At 35.6% G+C, this 16,155-nt stretch overlaps 1 protein-coding gene across 2 annotated transcripts in view; it reads right to left on the reverse strand.

Annotated features, from left to right (window-relative positions):
- Positions 1 to 16,155, reverse strand: part of LOC149791360 (transmembrane protein 245-like) — a 71,073-nt gene that overhangs the window by 16,234 nt on the left and 38,684 nt on the right. The window contains exons 10-12 of one of the 2 annotated variants that reach the window (XM_089969903.1): positions 13,605 to 13,622; positions 5,094 to 5,255; positions 2,000 to 2,122 (exon numbers count right to left, since the gene is read on the reverse strand). In XM_089969903.1, the coding sequence (XP_089826029.1) occupies positions 2,000 to 2,122; positions 5,094 to 5,255; positions 13,605 to 13,622 (303 nt within the window). The remainder of the gene's footprint in view (positions 1 to 1,999; positions 2,123 to 5,093; positions 5,256 to 13,604; positions 13,623 to 16,155) is intronic. The other variant, XM_089969904.1, reaches the window with a different exon arrangement.

Raw genomic sequence — 16,155 nt, forward strand, 5'->3', positions numbered from 1 at the left:
TACAGAGCATTTCCCCACTAAATTAATACACCTATGATGACAATACCAAGTTCTACTGAGCATACCTCCACTAAATGATAATATACCTATGACAACAAAACCAAGTTCTACAGAGCATTTCCTCCACTAAATTAATACACCTACGATAACAATACCAAGTTCTACAGAACACTTCCTCCACTAAATTAATACACCTACGATAACAATACCAAGTTCTACAGAGCACTTCCTACACTAAATTAATACAACAATGACAACAATATCAAGTTCTACAGACCACTTCCTCCACTGAATTAATTCAGCTCTGACGACATACCAAGTTCTACAGACCACTTCCCACACTAAATTAATACACCTACGATAACAATACCAAGTTTTACGGAACACTTCCCACACTAAATTAATACACATATAATGACAATACCAAGTTCTACTGAGCACTTCCTCCACTAAATTAATACACCTATGATGACAATACCAAGTTCTACCGAGCACTACCTCCACTAAATAATAATATACCTATGACAACAAAACCAAGTTCTACAGAGTACTTCCTCCACTAAATTAATACACCTATGATGACAATACCAAATTCAACAGAGCACTTCCTCCACTAAATTATAACACACCTATGATGACAATACCAACAGAGCATTTCCCCACAAAATTAATACACCTATGACGACAATACCAAGTTCTACAGAACACTTCCTCCACTAAATTAATACACCTGACAACAATACCAAGTTCTACTGAGCACTACCTCCACTAAATTATAATATACCTATGACAACAAAACCAAGGTCTACAGAGTATTTCCTCCACTAAATTAATACACATACGATAACAATACCAAGTTCTACAGAACACTTCCTCCACTAAATTAATACACCTACGATAACAATACTAAGTTCTACAGAGCACTTCCTCCACTAAATTAATACAACAATGACAACAATACCAAGTTCTACAGACCACTTCCTCCACTGAATTAATTCAGCTTTGACGACATAAAAAGTTCTACAGACCACTTCCCACACTAAATTAATACACCTGCGATAACAATACCATGTTCTACAGAACACTTCCCACACTAAATTAATACATATATAATGACAATACCAAGTTCTACTGAGCACTTCCTCCACTAAATTAATACACCTATGACGACAATACGAAGTTCTACTGAGCACTACCTCCACTAAATTAATACACCTACGATAACAATAACAAGTTCTACAAAGCACTTCCTCCACTAAATTAATACACCTACGATAACAATACCAAGTTCTACAGAGCACTTCCTCCACTAAATTAATACAACAATGACAACAATACCAAGTTCTACAGACCACTTCCTCCACTGAATTAATTCAGCTTTGACGACATACCAAGTTCTACAGACCACTTCCCACACTAAATTAATACACCTGCGATAACAATACCAAGTTCTACAGAACACTTCCCACACTAAATTAATACATATATAATGACAATACCAAGTTCTACTGAGCACTTCCTCCACTAAATTAATACATCTATGACAACAATACCAAGTTCTACTGAGCACTACCTCCACTAAATTATAATATACCTATGACAACAATACCAAGTTCAAAAGAGCACTTCCTCCACTAAATGAATGCACCTATGATGACAATACCAAGTTCTACTGAGCACTACCTCCACTAAATTATAACACACCTATGATGACAATACCAACAGAGCATTTCCCCACAAAATTAATACACCTATGATGACAATACCAAGTTCAACAGAGCACTCCACCCAATGAATTAATGCATTTACATCTATTTACAGATGATAATGCAAAGTGTAGCAGTGCAGTTCCTTCACCAAACACTAGATATGTACTTACAGATGATAATGCAAAGTGTAGTAGTGCAGTTCCTTCACCAAACACTAGATATGTACTTTCAGATGATAATAACAAAGTGCAGCAGTGAAGTTCCAATTGTTACAATATATATGTACTTACAGATGACAACACAAAGTTCAGCAGCGCAGTTCCCCCACCAAACACCAGGGACAGTACTGATGTCAATACACTGAGCACCAGATTCATGTTTCCCTTCAACACCAACCAGATAGATTCCAATACCTGAAAATACAGGAATTCCAATAAATGTATGTATTTAAAAAAAAGGTATTTGATTGTAAACATAAATGACCTCACTGAAAGATGCATAATGGAGTATCCAATAATACACAAACTGGTATTGAGGACTGATGCAAAGGCTATGGAATTCAAAGCCTTGCTAAGAGATATGCCATGACTAACAACCTTGGCTGGTTTTGGCAAAATTCCAACACAATACCCGTAAAAATGGCTGAAAGTAGGTTACAGTGACCAGTTCAGGTATGACTGAGTAAATCTCACTGCAATGCATCCATGTGCTAACTTTGGTCAGTATGGGTGAAATAGGGTCTAAGAAACTGAGGACATGATGAAAAATCTGAAAAGACAGAAGTCGCTCATGCATGAAAATTTGATGAAAGTGACATATTTTTTGCATGACAGTGTTACCAATTACAGATGCAGTATTCATCAGGTACTATTATTGCTTCTAACTCTGTATAAAGGTCATCAGGTTTGGTACTCATTTATGAAAATCTGAAGAAGAAAAATAAAGAAAAAGTTATAATTGTTATGTGTTGAAAGTTCTGCATTATAAGCATTTGAGTCATGTGCTTTTGTTTTCCAAATACTGCACATTAAGATGAATATGTTATGAGGGCAATGGTCTGACCTGTCGATCCCAAGTTTTATGCATAAAAAAACAGAAACATAAAATCATTTGATATTATTAATGTGTTATCACATTTAATTGATGGATGTCATATGGAATTGACAATAAATAATTATCTTTATACAGTTAAGTTTCAACTTTCATCAGTTCTAATTTGGAAAATGTTCGATGGTAAGTGATGGTATAATACTTTGTAGTACAGTATGCCTACTGGATACAGTTCTAACAAAGTATGTAGTGACATCAGGAAATTTCTAATTCATTACTTTCTTGAAAATTTATATTTTCTGTCCTGGAAATATGGCAAGTGTTGCTATCACTAGTGCAATGATATGCTATATGGAAATCGTTTTGTGGAATAGCATGTGGACTGATGAATGATCTACTCTGGTTGGTAGAGTTTTCATCTGCAATCACATTATTATATTCGATTAAAATGGGGCAGATTGTGGGTTTTTGACAAAGTTAGAAGAAACCAGTCTGACATAACAAATTCCTGGTTGTTGCCTTATTTGCAGCAACACTTTTACTTTTGCATGTGTGTGTGTGTGTGTGTGTGTGTCAATGTTCTGTATGGTGTTATCAAAGTTGGAGAGAAATTAAGTTGCTCTATGAGTTAATTTCTTTTTGTTATTTATCTGTTGTTGTTGTTGGATTTTATAACAACTCCGACAGGCACAGCTGAAGACAATGAGTGTTTCTTTTTAAAAGTAGTTCCTAGCACATAGACACCATGACTGAGATGACAGGTGGTCTGAGATAACCAGACTGAGATAGAAAAAGTAAGGTTAGTAAAACAGGTAGATTTCTATGTCGCATGGGTGAGAAAATACATTATGTTTAAATATGTAAATACCTTGTATTGGAATATGATAATACACAGTGTTGAAACATGATATATTGTGCTGGAACATGATCATACATTGTGCTGGAACATGATCATACATTGTGCTGGAACATGACACATTGTGTTGGAACATGATAATACATTGTGTTGGAACATGATCATACACTGTGCTGGAACATGATACATTGTGTTGGAACATGACAATACATTGTGCTGGAACATGATACACTGTGTTGGAACATGATATTACATTGTGTTGGAACATGATAATACATTGTGTTGGAACATGATAATACATTGTGTTGGAACATGATACATTGTGCTGGAACATGATACATTGTGTTGGAACATGATAATACCTTGTGTTGGAACATGATAATACCTTGTGTTGGAACATGATGATACACTGTGTTGGAACATGATAATACATTGTGTTGGAACATGATAATACATTGTGTTGGAACATGATAATACCTTAGTCGTTGGTGTGTGTAGAGAGCCACCTGGCAGTGATATGAAATTTTAGAGCTTATAAATGAGATTAAAAACTTAGTGATTGCTAAGGATGACCATTATTTGGCAATGGCACAAGAAATGGAGTCATTAACACAAGTAACATTATTTTAAAAAAAAGATAAAAGAAACAAAAAGCAATGCTCCATACCCTCTTCATGTTAGGCGCTTGAACTGTGAACATTGTCAATTAGACAGAATATTTAACCCTTGTGGACTATCATTTATAATTCCAACGGACTTATAGACAGTAAAATTATATAACGTACTGTATTTCATTTTTCTCAGATGTTTGATGTAATGAGGACAAAGTGTCTCAGAAAGCAAATTTTTCACATTTGCAAAAACCTCAGCAAACTAAAAACTTCTCACCCCACCAAAAAAAAAACAACTTGGGTCCCAAGGGTTTTTGGTTTTAAGAGTTTCAATGAACATTGTGTTGCAACATGATAATACACAGTCCTAGAACATGATAATGCACTGTGTTGGAAAAAAAAATATGTGTGCACAAAGAGTGACAAGGAAGCACATAAAGTTTTTCATTAAATGGAATAAAAACACCAAGAAATATTGGTTTTTGTATTTGCCCAACTGTAATTTACTAAAGCACTTTGATTTATAAAGTTATATTTAATTTTCACAACATTACTGCAAGTAAAACTCCAAATCAGGTCTGAATTTAATTATTGTTAGTTTTAAAAACAGACTTTTCTTGCAATAGTTCACAAGTACCATCCAACAGATAATTGTACACATCTGGATTTATATCATGTGTTCCAGACTCCAGACACAAGTACCATCCAAGAGATAATTGTTCACATCTGGATTTATATCATGTGTTCCAGACTCCAGACACATTATGTGAAGAACACCGGTTTGCATCACTTAGAAAGGTTTAATTTAGTTTTCTTAACATCACACAAGTCTAACAAACACATACACCTATGTCACAAGGAACTTACAGAAAGAAATGTTTCTATGTTCTCCTTGACAAACTCTAAAACACCACTGACGTTAATCCCATTCCCTTTTGACACAAATTCCCAGATGGATGTCAGATTGGACACATCAAATGGCACCATCTGAAATCCTGGCATGGCGAGGCTGGTTGTACTCGTGGCATTCTGTGGAGGAAAAGACATCATAGATATTTTATAAAGTTTCATTGTCCTTACTTGTACAAATTTTATAATAGAAATCACTGGGCTCCATATTCATAATTCATGGAACTTTACAAGCAAAGCACTTCTGCTCAGATTTAAAATACATAAATCTGCCATGATTCTAGCTAACTTCTAAATAAATCAGCCATGATTCTACCTTGGTTCTGAATACATCTGCTACAATTCTAACTGACTTCTGAATAAACCTGCCATGATTCGAACTTATTTCTGAATACAATTGCTGATTTTAAATTGGTTCGGAATAAATCTGTCATGATTCTAACTTTGTTATGAACAAATCTGCCATGATTCTAACTAATGGCTCTGAATACATCTGCCATGGTTCTAACTTATTTCTGAATAAACCTGCCAGGATTCTAACTTCTCGATAAATCTGCCATGATTCTAACGTCTGAAAAAACTCTGCCATGATTCTAAATACATCTGCCATTATTCTAATTTCTGAATAAATCTGACATGAAAAAATATCTTAATAAATCCACCATGACTCTAACTTACTTCTGAATAAATCTGCCATGATTCTAACTAACTTCTCAATAAAGTTACAGAATGATTTTGACTTAATGTTTCATCTTGACCTAGATGAATATAGGACCAGGATAGGGCAGTCTTTCTAACCAATTATATGTCTACAACAACAGACTCAAGCAATAATATAAAACAGTAATAACAAGAAAATACCCTCTAACTGGCACATGTAGCTACATTTCTTAAAATATTGCTTTCTTGCTGAGGTGTTATAAACAGGGCTTGAAAATTCCATTTGTCCACTCATATTTACACGTGGTAGCTGAAGAAGGGCAAGTCAGTTGATTATAATGTTAATCTAAATATGTATTATGAAATATTGTTCCACCTAACACCTCATTGGTTTGCTATACAGAGAATACTATTTTAGAAGGGTTATTTCCAGTGTAAAGATAATTAAGAGGCATGTCGATTCTATTTCATAAGGAACTATGAGATAACACAAATGTAGGTGCTGTTCATGTAAGTCAATTTAAATCAGTACCTGAAAACCAAGATAAAACTTTCTATATATCAAAATGCAACCTAAAAAGCAAAAACAACTTAAAATACTGCACAGTGGTCTAACTGTAAAGCCAAGCCCAAACAATGGCATGCAGAAAACACTTAAAATTACACAAATAAAGAGCTGCAACAGACATCTGAGCAAAATTTAAATAAAACAAAACAAAAATAAAAAAACATGTTACAGTGACCCCTGCATTAAGTATGAATTTACACAAAAATTTTAATCATTTGATATGTTATTTATTTGGTCAAAAACGCTTGGAGAGGAAAGGGACTTGACAACTGATCTTGTGTAACACAGACATGACCATGGGCATCACTGACCAGACCTGCTAGTTTCTAATGAAGTACCAGCAGACTGAATCCTGTGTAACACAGAACTCAAACATGGATATCACAGACCAGACCTGCTAATGTATAATGACTAATGTGCAGACTCAGCCAAGGATATCGCAGACCAGACATGCTGATGTCTAATGAGCAGACTCAGCCAAGGACATTGCAGATCAGACCTGCTGATGTCTAATGAGCAGACTCAGCCAAGGACATCACAGACCAGACATGCTGATGTCTAATGAGCAAACTCAGCCAAGGACATCGCAGATCAGACCTGCTGATGTCTAATGAGCAGACCCAGCCAAGGACGTCACAGACCAGACCTGCTGATGTCTAATGAGCAGACTCAGTCAAGGACATCGCAGATCAGACCTGCTGATGTCTAATGAGCAGACTCAGCCAAGGACATCACAGACCAGACCTGCTAGTGTCTAATAAAGTACCAGCTGATTCAGAAATATGAGTCAAGTTGTAATTATTGTCATCAGAGTAAACATCATAGTGATTTTGGTGTTGAAAGCTTATAATGTGGGACATTTGAAGATGTGCTGTACCAGGTACCGGTAGACTTGTTTGAGTTGGTGCTTATTCGTTATCTTTGGACTTGTCTTTACTACCATTAAGAAGGTTGAGCCATGTAGGAAGGTTTTAGAGTCTACCATCTTTTTGGTGTAAGGAAAGGGGTTTTTGAGGTGTACATCACCATCTGAATTTCCTTATCTAGCTTGTATGTTTCTAAGGCTTTGGAGCTGGCATGGTGATCTTTGCCAGTTTGTACAATGTAGGGTGGCATTGCACTCTGGTTCTTGATGAGAAGAGTCGATGTGGCCACACACAGGGCTTTTGGAGCATCTGTCTTAAGTGTGACTATACTTCTGCCACCTGAAGCAGTCAAGTGGATTTGGTATGTACACCTCAACTTTCACCTGCAAAGGTCCAACTTTTACTACCTTGGGCAGTGTTGATATGATGAAGGTACATATGATGGTATTGGTGTCCTGCAAATTTGCTCTATGTTTGATTCATATTTGACAAACTGCAATGACACTTAAATTCTTCAATCCTTCGATGATTTACGTATCATTGACTCCCATCAACTTGCCTGAATGAATCAAGCCTTTAGATGAATTCAGTGAAGAGCGAGTGAATGAGGTCATGGGAATATCAAAGAAAGTCTTGATTTTCCGGATGATTTCCATTCATACTTTTTGTTCATATTCCACAAGCAGGCTACACATTTTAATTTTGTAGTACTTTTTGGTGTATTGAATAGACCAAATATAGTCTTTTCGATTATAAATGGTGATAGTTCAGCAAGTGGTACTGATGTATCTTTGGCTTGAATGACTATGAAGCATGATAATAACTCCAAACCACATGGTTTATCATCTGAGTCTGATAGAGGTTTAATTCTCTTAAGCTAGGTTTTTTTGTTTTTATTTTCATTATGTTTTGTATTATATTCATCACCCATGCTCACCCACCCACCACAGAGTCCATCAAGGGGACTCTGCAAGTGCCAGTGATACATAGGTGGTATAGTCAGCAGGTAAAGATTTCTCCTGATTTATCTCTGAAGAATTGCATTCTGGGAAGTCTTCTGATGGGAAAAAAAAGAAAGCAAAGGACTAAAGTGTAGGGGCAATGGTGATTTCAAAAGTGATCAAAAGAAGAGTGAGAAAAACAAGTTAAAAAGATCTCATAGGGCTCGACATGACAAACTGATCTGCCAAGACCAGGTAAATCGTGACCACCTGTCTAGTAAATATCAGAGAAAAAAGTAGTGTCACATCAGGCTGTTACGCAGGGATCCTCCATTTACTCAACTACCAGGATCCTTTCACAACTCAACATGATTCACAATCCATGGCCAACAAGTTGCCTCCATTCAGTCATCTCTTACAACATGTAATGAGGATGTATCTAGTAGCTACAACTCCGGATCTGCTGGAGGGAATCAAATGAAGAAAGAACTTGCTAATATATAAATAACAGTGTAGGAGACAGATTATAAAGAGTAAAATAATCTGAAATGGCTACAATCACAATTATAGTCAAATACAGTATCGATAGATCAAAAGAAAACAAATGACAAAAGTTATCAGAGACAATTACAAAAATACCATGCATGATCAAGGCATATTTCTTAAAGTTTTCCAATATATGAGCCAAATAAAGAAAATAAATACATCAGATTCTTTCTCCTTAGTCAAAATTATCCTCAATAACTCTTCAAAAATAAAAATGCTGTTCTTTCAAATTATGCATGGTTGACATTGACCCTATTAACTGTAAACCTTTATCTCCTAATATACTACCATGTTCTACTTAAAATCTGCTACTTGTAATCCTCCAGGATAGGTCTACAAGGCAAAAAGAAGTTTTAATGAAGATATGTGATATCAGCTCAAATTTTAGTACCATATGAAAGTGAGCAAATTACTTTTTCAGTTCTTGTCTTTTCTCTCTCTCTCTCTCTCTCTCTCTCTCTCTCTCTCTCTCTCTCTCTCTCTCTCTTGCTTGCTACATCACAGGTTCTCTATTTGTCTTGCAAAAACTGCCTGATTTATAAGTCTAACTCCTTTTTCCATGTCAATAATGACTTGTGATGATCACTTGTAATATGCTTGGAAAAGATAACAAAAACATGAACAGTTGGACCTGCTTGTAAAACTCTTCCTGTTATTTCCCCATCTGACACAGTAAAATGATCAGGTCCCTTATTTTCTGCATCTTACTTCATTTTAAATTAGTAATTTAAATCAATCATAGTGAAATCAATGATTACATGGCACACCTCTACTTTCTCTAGTCTCCAGTAGCCATTGCAAACATTAGAAAAGTCTGATGATTCTTTGATAAATAAAGCTTGAGATATAAACTTAGAACACAATTCTACCAAAGTCAGCGATGCATGGAATATAAGTCAGTAACCTACTTCTGCGGAGGGTGTAGTACTCATTGAGATGATTCAAGTCACCAACTTTCATTAATCTACATATAACAGTATATATCCAGGCTATGCTAAAAACTTATTTGGTCATTTAGGTCAAGAACTAAATGCAAACTTAAACTTAAGCCAGCAGAATGCGAAACATAGGTCACAGCAAGCTTCCTTTGTGGTATATGTATGGTACTAAGAGAGATGCACACAATCATATAGTTTGATAATCATCTCATGAACAGCGCTTGAGAAATATATGCATGCTTAAGCAAATTTAACCAAAACCAGTGAAGCATGAAATACAGTGATCTACAGTTTGTGATATGCGTATAGTACTCAACAAGATTCATCCCTTCATTGAGATTCACGATTTCATGTATAACAGTATTTCATGTATAACAGTATTTCATGTATAACAGTGTTTCATGTATAACAGTATTTCATGTGTAAGTTTTCGTGTATAACAGTATTTCATGCATAACAGTATTTCATGCATTAACAGTATTTCATGTATAACAGTGTTTCATGTATAACAGTATTTCATGTATAACAGTATTTCATGCATAACAGTATTTCATGCATTAACAGTATTTCATGTATAACAGTATTTCATGTATAACAGTATTTCATGTATAACTGTTTCATGTATAACAGTATTTCATGTGTAAATTTTCATGTATAACAGTATTTCATGCATAACAGTATTTCATGTATAACAGTATTTATGCAGGCTGCAAAAACTCTGAGCTAAATGCAAAAAACTTCACCAAGAATGTAAAACTAATGTGTATGTACCAATTCTGCTCACACAGCCCCCTCTGACACCCAAACCACCCTCTGCTACACAAGGGGCAGGTGCTATTAAACCCACTCCAAACTGCTACACCTGGGGCTGGTACTATTAAACCCACTCCAAACTGCTACACCAAGGGCAGGTGCTATTAAACCCACTCCAAAAACTGCTGCCTATGACCTAGGAAGAAAGAATGGCTGACATTCGGTGAGGGCTTATACATTTATGTGGTCTCACCTGCATGGATTCTGAGGTCTGATATAATACAACAGCTTACTTCTATTTCATACAGATGAGCTTAACAAAGGATAGCCTTTGTATTGTTTTCTTTATTCACCGCAATTCATGACTGTTTACATCATAAAATCCATAATAATCACTTGCAATGACTCTCAATCAGCACACTTCTACATTAGGGGCTGTATGACCATTCAATCAGCACACTTCTACATTAGGGGCTGTATGACCATTCAATCAGCACACTTCTACATTAGGGGCTGTAAGACCATCATTCATCAGACTTCTATGTTGGGGCAGTATGACACTATATCAATCATGTTCTTTTGCCAGCTCAGAATGAAACACTCATGTTGTTTTGAATTACTGCGTACCATCTTCTAAGACACACATTCTTTTCAATTTTTTGAAATGTATATGCTTAAAAACATGAAGTAGGTATTTGGCTTTTTGTGAAACATATTGTACAACCTCTAAAAAGTTCCCATGTGTCAAATGTAACCAGGGTTAGATATATCTCCTATTCAGTTGTCTCATCAGTCTGTCTGCAATGCTGCGATGGTGATTTAGTCTTTAGCCTTGAATGTTTCCAAATATTGTATAGGATATACGAATTGAAGTTATCTGCAAGTTGATTTTTCCTTGCTTCTTAAATGGAATATAAATTTTGGACCAGTAATTTTTTTACAGTACTTTTAAACTCTCTACTTTTTATGTTTTCTTTACAAGATTTTATTGATGCATTGAACTTAAAGGTGATAACTTAAGCAAATATTTTAAACAAATGAAGATTTATTCTCTTTCGAACTTGTGGATTAGATTTTTAAGACTCATTTATGAATGTTTTACCAAGAAAATTCTAAATAATATTGTCCTGTTTTCTTCTCTTTATTTTCTACTTAACAGTAGCAAGAATTTAAGAATGTAAAGAAACATACAATTCCCAGCATGTGTCCCAATAATGAAGAAAGTCTCACTAACAATATTGTAACAAGATGTAATTCTTCTAATTCTGCATCATATTCAAAACAGTTACTCCTTCTGTGATAAAACATTTGCAATGTAAAGGTGGATCTATCTTCAGATTTAATAAACAAATTTCATTCCTCAGTCATATTAATAGGCAAATTGAAAGTTCCTCCACTTAAACTTGCTTCTTAAAAATACCCAATATCTGTAAACCATATTATTTTAACTCTGAAGCTAACATTGATTTTAACTAAGTCTGGAATTTTAGAAAATTTACATTGTGGAATGTCTCTCTGAAATAAACATGGAGTAAAGTTCTCTCCCAACATGACATATGGCATTTCTAACCATGCCTTAAATGTTGATTTATGATTCCCAGAGTCTTTCTAACTCTGGAGTTTTAAAAGGTTCAATACAAGGTTTCAGCAAGAAAGTATCTGCTCTCTCTCCCTCTCTCTCTCTCTCACACATAAACAGCATGTCACTACTTATGGTACTCTTCCATTATCCCCCGTAAATCATAAATTGAACATCTGAATCAAATGCTAGATCAGCCATGTAATATTAAATGGGTATGTAATACATGTAACCAATAAATGGGTATGTAATACATGTAACCAATAAATGGGTATGTAATACATGTAACCAATAAATGGGTATGTAATACATGTAACCAATAAATGGGTATGTAATACATGTAACCAATAAATTGGTATGTAATACATGTAACCAATAAATGGGTATGCAATACATGTAACCAATAAATGGTTATGTAATACATGTAATCAATAAATGGTTATGTAATACGTGTAACCAATAAATGGGTATGTAATACATGTAACCAATAAATGGGTATGTAATACATGTAACCAATAAATGGGTATGTAATACATGTAACCAATAAACGGGTATGTAATACATGTAACCAATAAATGGGTATGTAATACATATAACCAATAAACGGTTATGTAATAAATGTAACCAATAAATGGGTATGTAATAAAATTATACTTGTAATATTCACCATTACTTTGAAACATATACAACCATTTTATAAAATGAAAATTAATTTATTTGTTTAACTATTTTGTCGTGAGCTATGAAAACACAAAATTAATATCATTTACGTCACAACAAGATTCCTCAGCAATTTTCGTACATTCATTACTTACAGAAACTACCAACATACTGGTACAGTGAAAAATAACTGTGGTACTACCACCAGAAAAATACCATGGTAAACTGGTGTACCAGTAATACTGTGCTCCTCTAGTTAACACCTAGTGACTTCTACGAAGGGATATGTTAGGTGATAAAGTATAACACCTTGTGAATTTTATAAAAGGATATTTGTTATGTGATAAAGTTATGACACCCTGCGAGTTCTAGAAAAGGATATTTGTCATGTTATGTAAGTTATAACACCTTGTGAGTTCTACAAAGGGATATAAGTCATGTGATGAACACCTAGCAAGTTCTACAAAGGCATATCTTCTGTATAATGAAGTTATAACACCTTGTGTGTTCTACAAAGCAATATTTGTCATGTGATGAAGTTATAACACCTAGTGAGTTCTACAAAGGGATATTTGTCATGTGATTAAGTTATAATACCATGTGAATACTACAAAGGGATATGCTTCATGTGATGAATACCTAGCGAATTCTACAAATTAATATCTGTTGTTGAAGAAGTTATAACACCTTGTGAGTTATAAGATGGGATATTTGTCAATTTACAAATTAGCAGCAAAGAGAGAAAGAAAATGTCCACTTAAGGCACATCCTAAAAAAACCTAGCTCTGCTAATAGTGGTTATATCAGATAATGTATAAGTTGGATAGAAAAGAGGAGAATATTTCAAATGGGTAATCGTACATGATCTGAAAGAAAGACAACTCTGGAATACTAACAGAACTACAAAGATCACTCCATGAATACTAACAGAGTTACAAAGGATCACACATATGCTCACCTTTCTGGACTTTTGATTCTGTTTGCAAAACAATAATAATAATAATAATAATAACACTGGACAACAAATTTTTACAAAAGTCATGTTACTGAAATAAAATTAGTCAATTCTTATCAATTTTTATGTGCTGAACACGAATATGACAGTCAAATTGCAAAATTGGCTCTAGTTTTTTTGTAATCTGCAAGAAATTAATGTTTACATAACGAAATGCATTCCAATAGTAAAAGGTCAACTGTAATAGCCTACCTATAAAAAATCAAGTCATTGACTACATCTTAGATTTCTTCGCCTGTCTCTTGTACAGCTGTTCGGAAGCATCTCTGAGGAGTGTCCAGCAGTAGTCAGCCAGCATTGTAGTGGACCATTTTCCCTGGTATCTTTGTTCCATTGTTGCGATATCTTGATGAAAACGTTCGCCGTGTTCATCACTAACAATACCACAGTTGCAAGGAAAGAAATCCAAATGGGAATGAAGGAAGTGAATCTTTAGAGACATATTGCAGCCAAGTTTCTTATACTTCATCAACATGTCTTTTACTAGTTCCTTATAGTTTTCTGCCCTAACATTTCCGAGGAAGTTTGTAGAAACTAGGCGAAAAGCATTCCATGCTTGTTTCGCGTCACCTTCCAGCAAGTTGTTGAACCGGTCATCTTTGAAAAGCTCTCGAATCTGAGGACCCACAAAAACTCCCTCTTTAATCTTTGCTTCGCTGAGTCGAGGGAATTTTTCATGCAGGTATCGGAATGCTGGCAAAGTCCGGTCAATGGCTTTCACGAAGTTCTTCATCAAACCTAGTTTGATGTGAAGGGGTGGTAGCAAGATTTTCTGAGCCTCAACCAGAGCTGGGTGTTGGATATTCTTCTCTCCAATGGCTACATTCTGCCTGTGAGTCCATTCCTTCCTCATGTAGTGCATTTCCCTTGCTCGGCTATCCCACTCGCATAAGAAACACATGTATTTTGTATATCCTTGCTGCAGTCCCATTAAAAGGGCAACTACCTTCAAATCACCACAGAGGTGCCAGCTGTACTTGTTATACTCAATGGAATTCAGTAGCTGCCTTAAGTTATCGTATGTCTCTTTCATGTGGACAGCATACGCTACTGGAATAGATGGAAGAATGTTTCCATTGTGCAAAAGCACAGCCTTGAGACTCAGTTTCGAAGAGTCCACAAATAGTCTCCATTCTTGTGGGTCATGAGTGATTTTTAAAGCATTCATGAGGCCCTCAATATCGGAACAGAATATCAGATTACTTTCCTTTCTGAAGAAAGGCTCCAATTGCTGGTGGCGCTTTCGATATGCAGTAATTGTGACATCTTCTTCTAGAAGATTCCATTGTTGGAGTCTTGATCCTAGCAATTCTGCCTTGTTCTTTGATAAGTCCAAATCACGAATCAGGTCATTTAGTTCTTCCTGTGTTATTCTGTGTGGGGTTGATGATGCACCACAGTGAAAATCTGGATCACTGCATGCTGATGACCAGGAGAAGAACAGGTCGACTCACCTTTGTCTTCGTCAGATGAATCAAGAGAATATTCTGCTGGAGGTTCTGGAATAGGAAGTCCCTCACCATGTGGAACTGGTCTCAATGCAGACGGAATGTTTGGGTAGACTATTCTCGACTTCTTTCGCTTCGTTATTCCGCCGGAAAGAGGAGGAACCAAGCAGAAGTAACAGTCATTTAGGTGGTTGCTTGGCTCTCTCCACACCATTGGGACTGCAAACGGCATTGATGACCTTTTGCAATTCAACCTCTGTGAAAGCTGTGTTGTACATGTAGCACAGCATATATGCGGAGCCCAAGGCTTGTCTTGGTCACCAACCTTGCATCCGAAGTAAAGATGATATGCCTTCTTCACTTGAGAATTGATACTTTTCTTCTGGTTGGCAAATGTCACTTCCCCACAAATATAGCAAAAATTGTCCGCGGTATTAACACACTTTCGAGGCATTACTGTTCTTTATTGTACGTAAATGGATAAAATAATAAGTTTTATGTAACAGTAGCTTGAACTGTCTCGCACAACGTCTAAAATATTTTAAATGCTGAACCTATCTGATTGGGCTTTATATAGTACACTGCTTACGTCAGCTTCAGCAGCCACCTGGCATTAGTATAATAGGCCTACACATGTATAGTACACTGCTGACGTCAACTTACTTCAGCAGCCGCATGGCATTAGTATTGCATTGCATCAGAAAATGATGCAATCAACTGTGGATGATGTGAGCATGATGGTATTATGCAATGTTACATCATTATTCCGGATGTTGCTGCAGTCCTACTGGAGAAATTTACACAGTGAAACATAGAAAATGAGGTATATGAATATCTTCAAAACGAGAGCCAATACAAATTTTTCACGGTTATATTCGTGTTCGGCACACCAAAATACTACAGATTAGGGCCTTTTCAAGTCAGTAATGATTTCACTGTTGACCAGTGTAATAAACAGTGGACAGAAGGGTGCCAAATAAAGCAAAAATATGCAACTAAATGCTAACCCTGAACAATTTTCAAGATTTTTAGGGCAACCTATCAAA

This window comes from Sinohyriopsis cumingii, chromosome 9, assembly GCF_028554795.1.
Source record: "Sinohyriopsis cumingii isolate HCF-2022 chromosome 9, ASM2855479v2, whole genome shotgun sequence".
NCBI classification, from domain to species: Eukaryota; Metazoa; Mollusca; class Bivalvia; order Unionida; family Unionidae; genus Sinohyriopsis; species Sinohyriopsis cumingii.